The sequence below is a fragment of the Callithrix jacchus genome, chromosome 15 (assembly GCF_049354715.1).
Source record: "Callithrix jacchus isolate 240 chromosome 15, calJac240_pri, whole genome shotgun sequence".
Classification (NCBI taxonomy): Eukaryota; Metazoa; Chordata; class Mammalia; order Primates; family Cebidae; genus Callithrix; species Callithrix jacchus.
Genome location: NC_133516.1, coordinates 96,889,939 through 96,905,664, shown reverse-complemented (window position 1 = coordinate 96,905,664; position 15,726 = coordinate 96,889,939). Strand labels below are relative to the sequence as shown.

The 15,726-nt window shown below is 38.7% G+C and overlaps 1 protein-coding gene and 1 long non-coding RNA gene across 12 annotated transcripts in view; one reads left to right on the top strand and one right to left on the bottom strand.

The window, feature by feature from the left end:
* The window catches only part of LOC108588540 (uncharacterized), a 79,110-nt gene extending 78,171 nt beyond the window's left edge, over positions 1–939 (bottom strand). For both annotated transcript variants that reach the window (XR_013527712.1, XR_001907472.4), the window contains exon 1: positions 299–939. This is a non-coding gene — a long non-coding RNA (uncharacterized LOC108588540). The remainder of the gene's footprint in view (positions 1–298) is intronic.
* The window catches only part of CBLB (Cbl proto-oncogene B), a 207,198-nt gene continuing 192,072 nt past the window's right edge, over positions 601–15,726 (top strand). For 8 of the 10 annotated variants that reach the window (XM_078352266.1, XM_078352263.1, XM_078352265.1 and 5 more), the window contains exons 1-2: positions 1,110–1,378; positions 2,494–2,675. In XM_078352266.1, coding sequence (XP_078208392.1) covers positions 2,508–2,675 — 168 coding nt within the window. In that variant the 5' untranslated portion in view covers positions 1,110–1,378; positions 2,494–2,507. Of the gene's footprint in view, positions 698–1,109; positions 1,379–1,631; positions 1,769–2,493; positions 2,676–15,726 lie in introns of those variants that run through there. The other 2 variants (XM_078352259.1, XM_078352258.1) reach the window with 2 other exon arrangements.

Here is a 15,726-nt window from a genome sequence, read left to right as displayed (position 1 = left end):
AATGGAAGGCATTTGTTTAATATACGATCTTGTTGAAAGACGAGTCCCAGCACAGTAGCTTTTTCCTTTAAAGACTAGCCAGATGTGGGCCTTTTTAAGATCACAAAGAATGGAGCCACGGAAAGAGATTAACAATGTTGGCAGAGAATGGCAGATACAGTAAGGTTGTTTTTAAATGGATAGAAATCTACGTAAAGGTGACTCGACAAAACACAAAAGCTGTTTCCTCCTCAACCATTTAGGCAGAAACACTAACTAAGTAAAAAGATGCAAGGTATTTAGCAGTAATTCCCATTACCTGGTACTTTTATTGCTCTGGCATGATTAGCAGAGACTATTTGGCCAGCGTTGTCAACTATTTGCTTTGTCGTCAGCCTGATGTTTGGTCTGCAATCCCTCTAAAACTAACAGCAAAGGAGAAACACTCAGAAACTTAGGCAGTTCTAGTTGGCAGTGAGGTGTCACCCCTAGCCTCCTGTCTGTGAGGTTTATTTTGCATTTTAGAAGCTCGGTGGCTGTCGCTCTTTTTTGATAGCCAACAAAAAGCAACGTCATAGACCTGTTTGGCTGCTGTCCTGGGTAGAAGGGTTTGGCAGCCCTAGGGAGATGAATTTCTCCAGCTTTGGACCCGCCCAGAGTAGAGAAGCAACACCCTTCCAGCCACTACTCTGTTGCTATGAAACAAAAGACTAGGAAGGTAAGCGAAGCAGGAAGTCCCGCCTTTCAGCCCCAGACGGCTTTGGCTCCCGCTCCCGACGCTCACGCCCACCTGCCACCCCCTTATTGGTTAGCTCCCTCGTGCCTTGCATCCCTTGTTCCATTTTCTTTCCCGTTTCCACTTTCGTTCCCGGGCGAGTCCAGGCCCCTCACTTCTCTCCGAGTCCAATTCCTTTCTGACGTGCTGCGCACGGGCCTTCCTCCGGGGCCATTGTGTACTGTGGAGGACGTGGACCGGGCGGCAGCGCGAGGAGGGCGGGCGCCTCCTGCACATTGGCTGCACGCGCTGTCGGGCAGCGCGCGGGTGCGCCGCATTGGCCCAGCGGCGCACGGCCCCGCCCCCGCCCCGCCCCCAGCCTGGGTCTTGTGTGTGCCACAGGGGTGGGGTGTCCAGCGAGCGGTCTCCTCCTCCTGCTAGTGCTGCTGCGGGCGTCCCGCGGCCTCCCCGAGTCGGGCGGGAGGGGAGAGCGGGTGTGGGTTTGTCTTGACGGTAATTGTGTTTCCACGTCTCGGTGGCCTGCGCACTGGATCTCTCCTTCTTCGGGCGCGAGCTGTTTCAGCGATCCCACTGCCCGCCGGGGCTCCCACGCACCCTGGGCTGCGTGCGTGTGGAGTGGGACCCGCGCACACGCGTGTCTCTGGACAGCTACGGCGCCGACAGGCAAGGAGGGAAAGGGTCGCCGGGGAGGCGCCACACTTCTTGCCGGCTCGGGGGCCGGAGGGCAGCTGAGCGCGAGCCACGGTGAAGAGGGGGCAGCTCAGGCTCTCAGCTGCCGGGGCGCCGCCGTCCAGTTTGCAGTGGGGCATTTAAAGATCAGACCCCGCAGGCCGGGGAGGAGGGAGGCGGCGGCGCGGATTGCAGCAGGCGGGCGGCCGGGAGGCGCGTCCACCCCGGCGCCGAGCACTCAGCGCCCGAGACGGACGGGGCTGCGGGCGCGGGAGGGACGCTGTGTCCCCTCCCCGTCCACCTTCCTCCCGCAGCTCAGAGCCCAGGGGCCGTGAAGGGGCCTGAGCAGGGAAGGGACACGGACGTCCTGAGACAAAGCTCTGGGTGAGAGCGGAGGCGAGGAGCGGCAGAAGTGAACTCCTCCTTTCCGTGGCCGCTCTTGTCGGTTTCTCTGTGTCTCTTTTAAATGGGCTATTTGTGTGTTCTTTCATTTGGTTCTTGGGAATAACGACTCACCGCGTTGATTTAAAGAAATGTGTTCGTGTGTCCGTCCTGGGTGATTTTTAGCGTGGGAAATCCGAGTCCTGCGCCTCTGTTCACAACAGAGTTGTCCCTTACTTTTGTGTAGAATAATTTTTATATTTATATAACTTGGAGAAATCGAACAGCGTGAAAGTGAAGTTTCTGCGTGAGGCTCCCAAAATGTATGATAGGAACTTCAGTTGTTCTAGTAGTTTGAACTGGAATTGAGGCTGGAGGGGAAGAACATTCTGTTCTTATCTAGGTGGAGGAAACCTGTTTAAGTTTTGTTTGGTGTTTGTGAGTTGGGTATTAGTTCAGCCTTAGCTACTTGAAACGTGAGTAGGATGCATCTTTAACTTTTAGTATTGTAAAAGCAAATCTAGGATCATTGCTCCTAAAACTGCTGTGTGTAAAGATTTAGAGTGTAAATTCACAAGCTTATTGATAAAGTTGAATCTGGAACTTTTGGTTTTGCTCTCATTGATGGAGGAAGATGCAGTGGGTACAAGTTAGTCTCTTTAGTTTTCTGGTGGGTAAATATTTTCAAAACCAACTAACTATTCTTTCTTTAAATCTGCCTTTCAAAGAACTAAAATTCCAGATGGCAAACTCAATGAATGGCAGAAACCCTGGTGGTCGAGGAGGAAACCCCCGAAAAGGTCGAATTTTGGGTATTATTGATGCTATTCAGGATGCAGTTGGACCCCCTAAGCAAGCTGCGGCAGATCGCAGGACCGTGGAGAAGACTTGGAAACTCATGGACAAAGTGGTAAGTTCTATCTGACGTTGCCTGTGCCAAACACTATTCACTTTGTCTGTGGTTTCTCTAGATTTATTTATACTGTTAATTATTAAAAACCATTATTATGGTAACAATCTTTGGATTTCTATTCATCATTTTTTTTTTTTTGCTTCAATTCTGTGTTTTTTGAAAATTTGGATTCACAGACTTTTTTTTTTTTAACCTTTTGTCCTTTCTACTCTTTAAGGTTCAGAGTTCCTCTATATGACTCAATATGCAAAGTTGTACCATTGGCAGCTTTTTGTTGGTGTATGGCCATAGACTGTTGGGAAGTGTTTGTTCTGCCTTATGTGAGGTTGTGTCGCTCTTAGATAACAAAAGAGTACAAGCATGTTATTTGTCTTTGATGGACCACTCATGACAATCATCTGGTATGATACTGAAAGTGTTTACTGGGGAAAGAAGCAGATTAGTTCTTAAGTAAAGCAGCAGTGTTTCAGGGAGTTTCCATTTTCATCTTTGAGAATTCATCTTCATTAAGAAACTTTTTTGTTGTTAATGGGAGAGTTAACAGTTTCTTTCATCTACTATTCCATTTTGAAACAGGAAACCTTTTGATGGCACATTGTTTATTGTGAAAGGAAAATTTATGTTGGGGGTGGTGAGGCTGAGAGTATCAGAAACCTCTGTGGTTTCTGCATGTTGCTTTCAGACAAACTATAATTTCACAGGAAAAAATCAAGATGGGTGTCAGTATCCAGAGAGGTCCGGTTAAAAAGACAACCTGAGTACCTTGCAGAGATCTACTCAGAAACTAGCTGTCAGTATCCACCTTACTAAGTATGATTATAAAATCATTAAGATGTAGCTTGCTGCTTTGCAAAAGTATCTTTTTTTTTGAAGTAGGAGCACTGTCCTGCATTTATTAGTAAATATTTGTAACACTTTATGACTTTATTTTGTAGATATCTGGAGCTAATTGTAAGTTTAGTTGAGGCCAAGACTCAAGATTTTTATAACTGAAGAAATGGAGGTTTAAAAAATAATTCCTTTGTAGGGATGTGCCAAAGCATCCAGGAAATCATATGGTAATGTTGATCTTTGCTTTGGTTTGTTGCTCTCTGCAAATATTAGCTACAGAAAACGACTATCAGTAGTTATAGCAATATACGAATGTGACAAGAGTTACTTTATTTTCATTTCTTCTGATGGAAACGACACATAGATGAATGACTGACCTGTCATTCTGCAGGCGGTGGTGCTAAATGCAGAGCCAGAATGTTATTGCCAGATAAATACCCTTAGTTTTGGGCTTCAGTGTGACCTATTTAAGCTTCTGCCAATTTATTCAAATTCTTATATTAAAGTACTCCAGACAGAATGATGTCATAGTATCAGAATATTGCAACTTGCTGCTTGGGGTTAAGTTTTGATTTTAGCGTTGGATACTTAAGAATACTGAGGTATACAATTGGAAAAATAACATATATTTGGCAAGCACAATACTACATATCTTTGCTTTGCTAAAGAGTGTGCATTTGAAGGTCACTCTCACTACCTAAATTATTAGTTGGGGTAAGAGAAGGAATTCAAGGTTTTTTTGGTAACTTGTCTGTTACATAGGTGGACAGCAAATGGTTCAGATTTTATAAAGGGGCTGCTCTTTTTCCCCCACTCTCCATCTTTAAGTGGTCAGAATCTGTACATTTGTGAGTGTTAGTACATTAAATCAGAAAAATTTATGTAAGGAAGTGGTGAGCTGTAGTTACTGTAAGAACATTTTTTTTGAAACATTAAAAAATGATGTACACAACTTTGGTCTATAACTGGTTGTTAACATAATAAGTTTTATTCACTTTTAATTTTTTCACCATGAGTTATGGTAAGATAGATGGTTATTTGATGGTTCAACATCTGCTATTGTTTATTTTATTAACCCTTTTGTGGGTTTAGGTTTAATCGCTCCAATTGAGAAACTTGACTTAACAAGGAAATCTATTATCCAAAGTCTCTACTTAGTGGGATGTGGGTGCGGATGTTGGCAGATGTACATTGCTATGGCTTTCCCTGTTTATCTTCATTATTTGTCAAAGATGAAAATGGTTGTGTTCATTTGTGAATGTACCCAGGGGCTTTGTGGAGAGAAATCACATAAGTTATTATGAAAGAATTCAGTGTGTTTATTTTTACTCTAAGATACAGGAAATAGAAAGACATTGATAATTACTAATTGGCAGTATATTTTATTTAAGTGCGTAGTGCAGTAACATCCTCCTCTTTTGTTTATCAGTTCTTATTTGTTAGTGGTGAAGGAAGTGGCTCACAGTATCAACATTGTCCTGATGATTACATCAGGAACTTTATTATTAGTTCTGAAGTTAATCACTTGACACGTTACCTTTCAAAAAAAAACTGCAATAGCATGAATTTAGTGTGTGAATAACAGAAAACCAACTTTGAAGTTTAATTGGTAGTTATGTAAAAGGCAGAGTTAAGTGTACAACTAGTATTTTTTTCTTATGAAGCCTCTTCGCAAGGGTAGATCTTGGAAGTATAAGTATAAACACAAGCTTCAATTTCAGTGTGTTTCAGCTACCAATAAAGTAAAATAACTATTTTTACAGGGAAGCAGTCTTTGGTGTACGGGAAATATCTAGTAAGTATGTAGCTTTTCCATTTCTTGGCCTCTAGAATTTAAAATGGTCAACCGAAATTTCTTCCAATTAATCGTTCTGTTTTCAGAGGGCATGCTTTTTATCCAAGGTCACTAAGAGTAGGAGAGAGTAATTGCTTAGTTGTGTTCTTTATAAGAGGTAGAGTGTACAGAACAACAGTAGTACAGAGTTAGCATAGTCCATGTTTTGAGGAAAAGAATAGCAGATAGTAGCATATGCCAAAGCATCCCATTTAGACAGATTTTCTGGCCTTAGCTCTATGTGTCAGTATAATTTGGTAGCTGACCTAAAAGCCCTCATATCAGTGGATGCCTATTTGATACAGTGATGGAAGTATTACTCATGAATACATACCTAGGTTCAGGTGCAGCCCAGATGAAATGTGGAGTCTGTTCTGAAGCTACGCAAGAGAAAGGTTTCTTAAACATTTAATAAACATTTTTTTGAGGGCCTACTGTGTTTCCACTAAGTGCCATTTACTGGAGATATGAAGCTAGACAAGACATAATCCTACCTTTGACCTGTCAAGGAACTCAGAGAGCAGCATCAGAGTCAGACATATAAATGGCTAATTGCCATGTAGTATGGAAAGGGCCCTATTACAAACCCAAAGTACAGTTGGAGCAGAGTAGAGAACATCTTCCTTATTTTTCTGGCCAGTGTTCAGAGAGTTTTTCTATTTGGATTCTGCTGGCCATTGCCTTTTAGGAACAGCATTATTGTGCTCTTGTTGGAAATGCTGAGGTGAGAGTAAGGAAATGATTGCTAATCAGTATGGTTGGAATGATAATTTATTAATGTGAAGTTTCTGAGCGTGGTTTCACAAGAATCTTAGCCAGGTGGTAGAAAATAGAAGACACAATTTCCATCTAATAGATACTAAATGTACTGGGCATACATGGATGCTCAGGAAATTAGAAAATAATTATTTGATGCTAAGGAGCAAAGCACGCTGAGTACCTGCCTCAAATTTTTGTCTTACTGTCCTTGTCATTTGTTTTAAATTACATTATTGAAAGAATTTAAAAAGCATTTAGGAAGTGATGATGCCCACTAGGCTTTTCCTGCTTTTGCCCTCAGTAAATTTAGTACATTTTTCAAGCTTGAAATAGAATTCATTTTCTTTTTAATTTAATTATGATCATAATATATTTTAAAGTTTGTCAATCAAGGATGCTTAGATTATATACAGATATTTTAAAGAATAGAAGTAAACTTACTTTTCTAAGCTGAGTTCCTCATACCTCTGAAAGATAGTCCATGTGGAGTAAAACTTAGGTTATTTTTTTTTTTTTGAAATGGAGTTTTGCTCTTGTTACCCAGGCTGGAGTGCAATGGCACAATCTTGGCTCACCACAACCTCTGCCTCCTGGGTTCAGGCCATTCTCCTGCCTCAACCTCCTGAGTAGCTGGGATTACAGGCACGCACCACCGTGCCCAGCTAATTTTCTGTATTTTTAATAGAGACGGGGTTTCACCATGTTGACTAGGATGGTCTCGATCTCTTGACCTCGTGATCCACCCACCTCAGCCTCCCAAAGTGCTGGGATTACAGGCATGAGCCACTGCACCCAGCCAAAACTTAGGTTTTAGATGCCTATATTTGTGTTTACTGATTTGGAGACTCTTACCTTTCTAGAGCTTAAAACAGCTGATATCATTCATTTGAATTATACTTCTTTACATATTTCCTTTTCCTCACTGAAGTTGTTCTACCTTAGCAGAATCATGGGTCCTAGTAGACTTGGTTAGGGGATAATAACAAATTGTCTGGACAGTTTTGTTTAATACTGAGTTCAGTTTTGAATTTGTGTTGTGATAAATGAAGTGATCCCAAAGTTTGCTACATGACTTCTAGGAAAAACTATTAATAAAGTAAAAGATTTAAAGGAATCCTATTAAGAGTTACCTTGGATTATTCTTGTGACTATAAGGCATACATATAATACAGGCCTTAATTAGTAATCTTTTAACTGTTACAAAATTCTTAGCATTCGGATTTTGAATCTATTTCTTTCTTCCTTTCAAAAGGTGCTTTATGTGCTGTCTGTTGATTTTATTATTCATTTATCAAATCCCAGCAGTGGCAAGACAGATATTTCCAAATAGCTATGACATAGGGTAAAATGTGATTTGTGCTTTAAGGTGGTGTAAATAAAGTGCTGAGATACAGTGTGTGGTGGAGGTGACAGTTGCTTGCCGAGGCTGAAAAGTTGGTATAGAGTGAAGCATGGGGTAGGTACTGTCCAGATCATGGGTTGGATTCCGGTGAGATGGAGGACATGTTAGGTTGAAGGAATGATAGATTGTTGAGTAACAGAAGGGAAGATAGGGGAAGATGATAGAGGTTTTGATTGCTTTATCAAAGAATTTTGACTTATTTGGTAGAAAACCATTGAAGGCTCTTAATCAGGGAGAGGAAACATCAGGGCTCTGCTCTTTGATAGAATACTTTCTTGACTCTGCAAAGCTTGGATTAAGAGAAAAAACTGAAAGCAAGAATAATGATCAAGAGGAATTAAAACAGTCTGGGCAAGAAATAATGAAATGCTGGCCTAAATAACTGAAAGTAGGTGTAGCGAGTGTTGGTTCAGATGTGGGAGGCATTTTGGAGGTAAAATCTACAGGACTTGGTGACCCCTTAGAGTTAGAGGATGAAAGACAACGTGAAGTGAAAGTGACTCTTGAGGTTTTCAGCCTAGTTGACTCTGAAGGCAGCGATGCACTTAATGAGATAAGGAACAGAAGAAGGAAGAGAGGAAGTGCGGGGGTTAGTTTTTGGCCATCCTAAGTTCATCATGCCAGAGTGAATTTCATTTAAAGTGAGAAAATTAATTGTACAGTTCAAGAGAGAAGTAGAAACAAGAGACACGTATTTGGTAGATATTCTTGTAGGGGTAGCTGAAAGCTATAGAACTGCCAGAGATTTCTGAGGCAGAGTAGAAGGAGCGATTCAGAGAAAAAGTCAGATAATCGAATTTCGGGGAGTACGAGGGGTGTAATTAAATGGCAGAGAAGGAAATCATTATGCTTTAATTCTACCTTTCTCATCACTAGTCTATGTAGTGATGAGAAAGGTAGAATCAAAGCAAAGTCATTTACTAAGTAGAAGCAGCTTTAAGAAGAAGATAAAATCTGAAGTTCTGATAAAACCAAGTTCAAATTCAAGTGGAGAAAACCAAACAGGGTGAAAATTTAAGAAGTCATTGAGTCGTATGCTTAGAGGCCATTATTGACCTTTATAGAGCAGTTTCTCTTTTGTGATGGGGCTAGATTAAAATGAATATGTGGATTATTTAAAAATTGTTCTAGAACTGACTAATGAAAAGGAAGGAAGTTCTGTTAGCCTGGGGATTTGAACAGCATTGAAATAACTCTGGGTGTGTATGTGTCTGTGTGTATGTGTATATGTCTATATGTGCACACGATAGGAGAGATTCAAAGATTGATGGGAATAAAAAAGATTGAGAGGAAAGGAAGTAGGTAGGTAATGGCCTAAGATGCAAGGGAAAAAGAAATACTTGAAGCAGTAGCATTCTAGATTAAAGCGTGGGAGGGACAGACTAGGAACAAGGAGAAGGGGTAATCTTGGCGGATAAATGTGACTTCCACTTACACAGGAGGAAAGCAAGGGAATATACAAAGAAGTTTTCAGGGCATTTGTAAATTTTATATTGGGTTGTCAGGAAGTGATTTAAGGTATAATATTTATAATGCTTAAACCATGTTTTGAATTTCCATATTATGAAAGAAGCAGTATACATATATTAACTAGTCTTCTAGCAAATAAATGGGTAAATAAGTAAAAAAATTTAAAAGGAAATCATTCTCATCTTTATATTTCATCTTATTATACACACGCTGTGACTTAAAGGATGCCACAGTGCTATTTTTATCTACTCTGCTTGGGCATATATTAATAATATTATTACATTTTAACTAAGGTTTTTTGTTTAAGTATTTGTAGGTTGCTAATTTTTTATAGTAATGAGAGACATTTTTGAAAGTATCCAACAGATTTTGTAGCTTTAACATATTAACATTTAGATACTTGTTGAGCTTATTTTATCTTATAGTATTCATAGTTATAATATTCTGCCTGTTAAAAGATTAAAAAAATATTAAAAGCCCTGTATTTTTTCCTGAGAGCCTCTTGGGTGTGAAGAAACCAGAGGATCCCATGTCAGCTGACAGGAGTACTGACCAGGGCTTAGCCTTATTTCCTGCTCTTCTGCACAGAACATTCCAGACTTTTTAAGGGTTTTAGGCAGCATGAATAACTTTATGAGCTAAAAGAACTTTTAAAAATCATGATCCCCCCCACAAACTGCTCAGTGCCCTTGGTCTAATTTTCACACCTTTGTAAAATCTGCAGGGATTTGGCCTTGTGATGGAATGTAAAATGTGGAAGGGAGAAGAAATACTAAGAAGGAGATTGGGCCAGCTATGTTCTGGACACTGTGCAGAGCACTTTACATTTCCTTCTAGGATTTTAATACCCTCAGAAGTTTCCAGAAGAAGAACCCTGCCCAAGGTTGTAAAGCTCGTGTCAGGGCCAAATCCTAGGTTTGCTGATTATAATACCTGTGTCATCGTATGAAGAGTCAAGCACACTGCTCCATGGTGTTCTCCCCCTTCCCAAAGGAAGTAAATCAAAAGGGCATTTCCCCAACTCCACTCCCATAGTTAATGTGACCAAATTCTCCAAATTTTGTACTCATTTTTAGGCAGATTTATTGAATATAGTTATGGATAACCTATTTGTAATATATTTTTCCTGAAATGTTCTTCCTTACCTTATTTCCTTCCTCATCTCTGCCATCAAATATTTATTACACATCTACTTATATGCAATGTTTGATATTAGATGATAGAGATAGACCAATGACAGACTGTTCTTCACCTTTAAGGAAGTTCCATTCGCATTTGGAAGAAAGAGAGTGAATAGAATACACAACTGATATTTTAATTACAACTAGTTTGTTCTTTAGTGGTGCTTCTTATGTCAGTCTTCTGAAGACATCTTCATGGAAAACCATAAAGGACTTGGTATTTTCTCTAAATTCAGCTGTACTGGACTCATGATCAATTTTATATGCCAACTTTGTTTTGCACAATTAATATTCTATGAAAAAAAGTGTATATTTATACTTTTTACACTTTGTATGTTATGTATTTTTATACTTAGTAACATACATTTTTATATTTTACATATTTAGTAATTATTTGCTGCATTAAGATGGAAAGAACCCAAAAGAACTCTTTGGTACCTTTTATTATTGTTATATGTGTACACCCCCCCCCCACACACACACTTTTAGGTATCTGTAATAAGAAACCTTTTCTAACACTTACAGGTGGAGATCAGGGCTTCCCATACTGTCTTTAAAAATGGGGTAGTTCACTTGAGAGTATATGACTTGATTCAGTATAACTGAATGCTCCATGAAGTGAGGTGTGCTTTGTAATGAGTCTTACAGTATAGGCACAATTGCTTACTGTTGAAATTTTCATTTTATTTGGTAAAAGTTCTTTTCTGTGTTTCCCAGGCTGGTTTGAAACTTGTTTGCAAGGAATATATTATCTGTTCTAATACATTTTTTTACCTTTTAGCTGGAAATTTTATTTAAGGCACAGTCAGAAAATTCTTTAAATGCAAGATTATTCCAAGAATAAGCAATGACTTTGAAAATTCTTATAGCATTAGTAAATCCTGTTTTTGTATTTGTGCTTTGTGCTCTTGTATTTGTGCTTTGATATGGTTGAATATATGTATATAAATACATATGTATTTATTGGAATGCATAGCTGATATATTAATAATATATTTTTATTTATTTGAAACAATGCAGATTACATTATAGAGAGAGTCTCCTTAAACAATTTCTAATACATTTAAGCAAATACAAAAATCAGTTGTATATTAGTGTGGAGACAGTTCCTGAATCTAAAGTCCAGCCATCAGGGTTCTGAGCTGTAACCTTAGTTAGGTTCTAGTTCTCTATTTCAGTATTGACATCAAAAGCAATTGTCCTGAAGATTTCCAGGTTTTTTGAGTTAATGGCTATAGTGGAATTTTCAGCGTAATTCCAATAATAAATATTTTGCCTTTTAGTTAGAAAGAAAGAGAAATTATGCACCAGTCAGTGCCCTAAAAAGTTCATCACTTTATAAAGTGACTACAGATTTGTTCTGTGTCAAAGTTCTTCTGTGTTAGTACCAACTTTCATTCTAGGAAGGAATTTAGGTGTTTTCAGAAGAGGTGTAATCATTTGAATCTGAACTTGACCCTTGTGGTGAGCTTGATTTTTCTCCTTAATATACCACTTTCAGGAAAGCAATTTTTCTTTCCTGGCTTTGCAGCTCCTTGCACATAGCAGGTACTCAATAAATATTTATTGAATGGAATTGAATTTGACCTGCACAGCAGTCATAGTCCTGATGTAGGGTCATTCATTTTTGGCAGAAGCTGTGGTAAATCACAGAGTTTAATAGTAATCCAACTGATGAACTGCATACTCAGTGGCATACAACTGTATGCTGCATCCTCCCAAGTGCAAATTTAGGAAACAGTTTAGCCTACAGGCCTTGATGAACTGACTCTGGCCTGTTTTAGATCTCGTACTACTCATGCACAGCCTTCCTTCCTATGCACCGAACTTTTAGAATAACTGCATTTAGTCCTCTCTTAACATGCTTGCTCTCTGGTGCCTCTTAAGCCTTTGCACACTCTTTGGCTAGAATACTCCTTTTGGCAAATTTAAGTATGTATTTCCTGACACTCTTATCTGGAAATGAGTGAGCTGCTGCTTTTCTCCTGTAGCAGTTTGTACTTGCCTCCATCATAGCGCTAAATTCTCCTGTAGTTCTTTCCTGAGCCACCAGCCCTTCCCACTGGACAACTGCTTGAGGGCAGGTGTGGGATTTATTCCTTTCTGTGTTCCCTAGAGCCGGAAACAACGCCTGCCACATAAACGTCTGTTGAATTAACAAATGGGTCCTGAAGTTTGTGTAAATTTGCAAATAGAGTAAATAAAAATGTAAATGAGTTTAGCAGGGATCATTAATTATATGCCTAATTTTAATTAAATTGTGATGTAGTTAGAAAGATCAGCCTGAGATTCGGAAGATGCAAGCTCTTATTATTGGATTGATGATATTTTAATGGTCCCTTAATCTTTGTAGTTCTTATTATTTTTTTTGATCTAGAATTGAATGGATTGGGTGGAATCTTCACTAAGATCCCTTAGAGCAAGAATCACACTGCTCTTCAGTTACAGAGAAATAAGTCTCTTCTGCCAGACTCTTTGACTCGAGAAGTATGCTTTAGTCATCTGTAATTTCCTAGCATTAAGCTCAGTACTTGGTATCTAGTAGGTCCAACATTTTTCACCTGACCAAAGCAATAAATTCCCACATGGAATTACAGTTTTAAATAAAGCAAATGTGAAAAAGTTCAGATAAAGAATAGTGAATTAAATATTTATAAAATGTAAAAGTATCTGTCAAAGAATATCTGTGTGGAATGTCTGAAAAAAAAAAAAAAACCTGACAGAAATTTTGTATTTACCAGTTAACAAGTTCTCTAGTAGACGAAATGAATTTGAAGCTGTCTGGTCCCCAAACTACAAGAAAATAATGTATCAGTCTGCGACATGTTATACCAAGTTTTATGCTGCTGAGATTAAACTGTGCCTGCTGTAGAATGTTGGTCGCAATATTCTTGGCATTTATGTATGCTTGTGATGGTATTTTTGGTTTAAATAATTTAAAAACCATATTCTGTTTCCACCAGGGTTTGTTAAATAATTGACATATTTGGGACTTAATCTTTAGGGCAGAATGAACTCTGATTGTTCTACTGTATCGCATATTAAAAAGGGGGTAACAAAGCTCTGTCAGCCCCTTTCACTATACTTTTGTAAAGATTTGCTATTAATTAGTAAATGGGATGCCATCCTACCTTTTCAAGGACTTTCTTGGCGATAAAAAGAATATTATTACATTTTAAGTAAGCCTATATCTTTGGGTTATTAATTTGAATACTTGATATTTTGGAGTTCAGTTGTAAAAATAAAGGAAATAATGCAATCAAACTTTGTGTAAAAAATATAGCAATCAATCAATCCATTAATTTATTGGTTATACAACAATTCTGCTGTAAGGCATAGTTTACAAAGAGGAAGAATATATAATAATGCCCTGAGTTAATATGAAAAACTTTCTCTTAGAGGCTGATGCTTGGAAATTTGAGCCATATTCCCCTCCCCCCACACTATCTCCCTCAAAAAAAAAAAACCCAACGATTTATTTAAGAAAGTAAGTATGATAGGGAATATGAGTACTTTTTTTTTTTTTTTTGAGACGGAGTTTCGCTCTTGTTACCCAGGCTGGAGTGCAATGGCGCGATCTCGGCTCACCTCAACCTCCGCCTCCTGGGTTCAGGCAATTCTCCTGCCTCAGCCTCCCCAGTAGCTGGGATTACAGGCATGCGTCACCGTGCCTAGCTATTTTTTTGTATTTTTAGTAGAGACGGGGTTTCACCATGTTGACCAGGATGGTCTCGGTCTCTTGACCTCGTGATCCACCCGCCTCTGCCTCCCAAAGTGCTGGGATTACAGGTGTGAGCTACCGCGCCCGGCCCGAGTACATTTTTAATTTGTTGGTTCCTTGATTCATTGTGTTTTTTATGCTTGAAATTATTATAGCTCAATTGTTTATTTGTCCCAGGGACTTCTATAGGTTCCCAGGGCAGATTGATGTTTTATGCTACCTGAAACTTACGTAATTTGAAGAAATCTTTCTCAATACAGAGAATATAAAAGTACAAACATCAAATTTTGTATGAAAGTGAATTTTCTTTAGAATAAAAAAAATCCACACAACACTATAGTTTTTTAAAAGCTAGTATATCTATAAATGATTAGAGAAAAAATCTAGACTAGTTTTTGACTCTCTACATTTTATACCTTGATTATCTTCCATTACCATGTATACTTCCAGTTTTGGGTGTCATGAGACACATTCAGATTGCCAGATTCAAATTGGATTTCACTGTTCCCATGGTAGGATGGTCAGCATTGTGGGCACTTAAAGTATTTCTGAAACTATCATTTATAAATACATTATTACAGATGTAAAAAATATTGTGTTTGTTTAAGGTGTATAACATGATGCTTTGATATATACACCTAGTGAAATGGTTACTACATCAAATAAATGAACACATCCTTCACCTTCCCTAATTACCTTTTTGAGATAAGACCACTTAAACTCTGTTCTCTTAGCAAATTTTCAGAATACAGTGTTTTTAGCTATAGGTCTCATGCTATACATTAGATCACCAGTCTGAATCATCCTACATAATTGCAAATTCGTACCCTGTGACCTACTTCTTTCCATTTCTTCCCCTCCCCATCCCTGGGGCCCACCCACTCTTCTACTCTATGATTTTATTGGTTTAATTCCTTCTTTTAAGATTCTGCATATAAAAGTGAGATCATATATCAATAGTGTATTCCTTTTGGTGCCTGACTTATTTCACTTTCATTGGGACTGCTGACAGTAATTAAACCACTTTAATTATATACCTATATAATTATGCCACACATATACCTTCCACTAAACCCAAAGTAAATGGATCTCCAACTCAAATTTCCATTAGCCAGATTCCAGAAATACTCTCAGCCACTTCAGTGCCACCCAGCAGGAGGCTTTAGCCAATTATGTTTAAGATATTGTACTCTTCACAATTTTATGAAAAAAAAAAAAAAAAAAAATGACAAGGGCCATGTATCTTTATTTGAACATTTAACCTTTTGTAAGACTGCTGTCCTATTACACTACATAATGCTCTTGTGCAATTCTCAATGATTTCATTTGAAAGTTATTTATGGGAAGAGTTTATAGTGCCCTCTCTGGAGGGATAAGAATGTGGTGGACTAATTTACTCTGGGCTAAATCATATGAACATGTAGAAGTGAATACATTAGTCGGATTCTACCTTCTCTGGCTGGCAGAAGATACTTTCAGTTCTGCAGGCAGCCCTTGAACGCCCCAGTGGTTGGGCACACCTGTGATGGGATGACTGAACCGTTATATGCCATATGTTTATAGGCGTGGTGGAGGTGGAAAAGACTAGTTCTGACCTGACACACATTTACTACTTAATAACTCAATTATTCAAATAGCACCTCTTTGTCTTATTCTCCTCGGGGTTCAGGAACAGTACACCAAAACATTAATTAACAGTCTATGAGACAGCAGCAGCTGGAAGCTCAAGGTAGTAAAATAACATATACATGTGAGACCATTTTTTGTCAACAGAAAAGGCCCATTTCCTCATTTTTATTTAAAAAAAACTATCAGTGATATACAGTGATTAGCATACTGGAGTTCTGTTA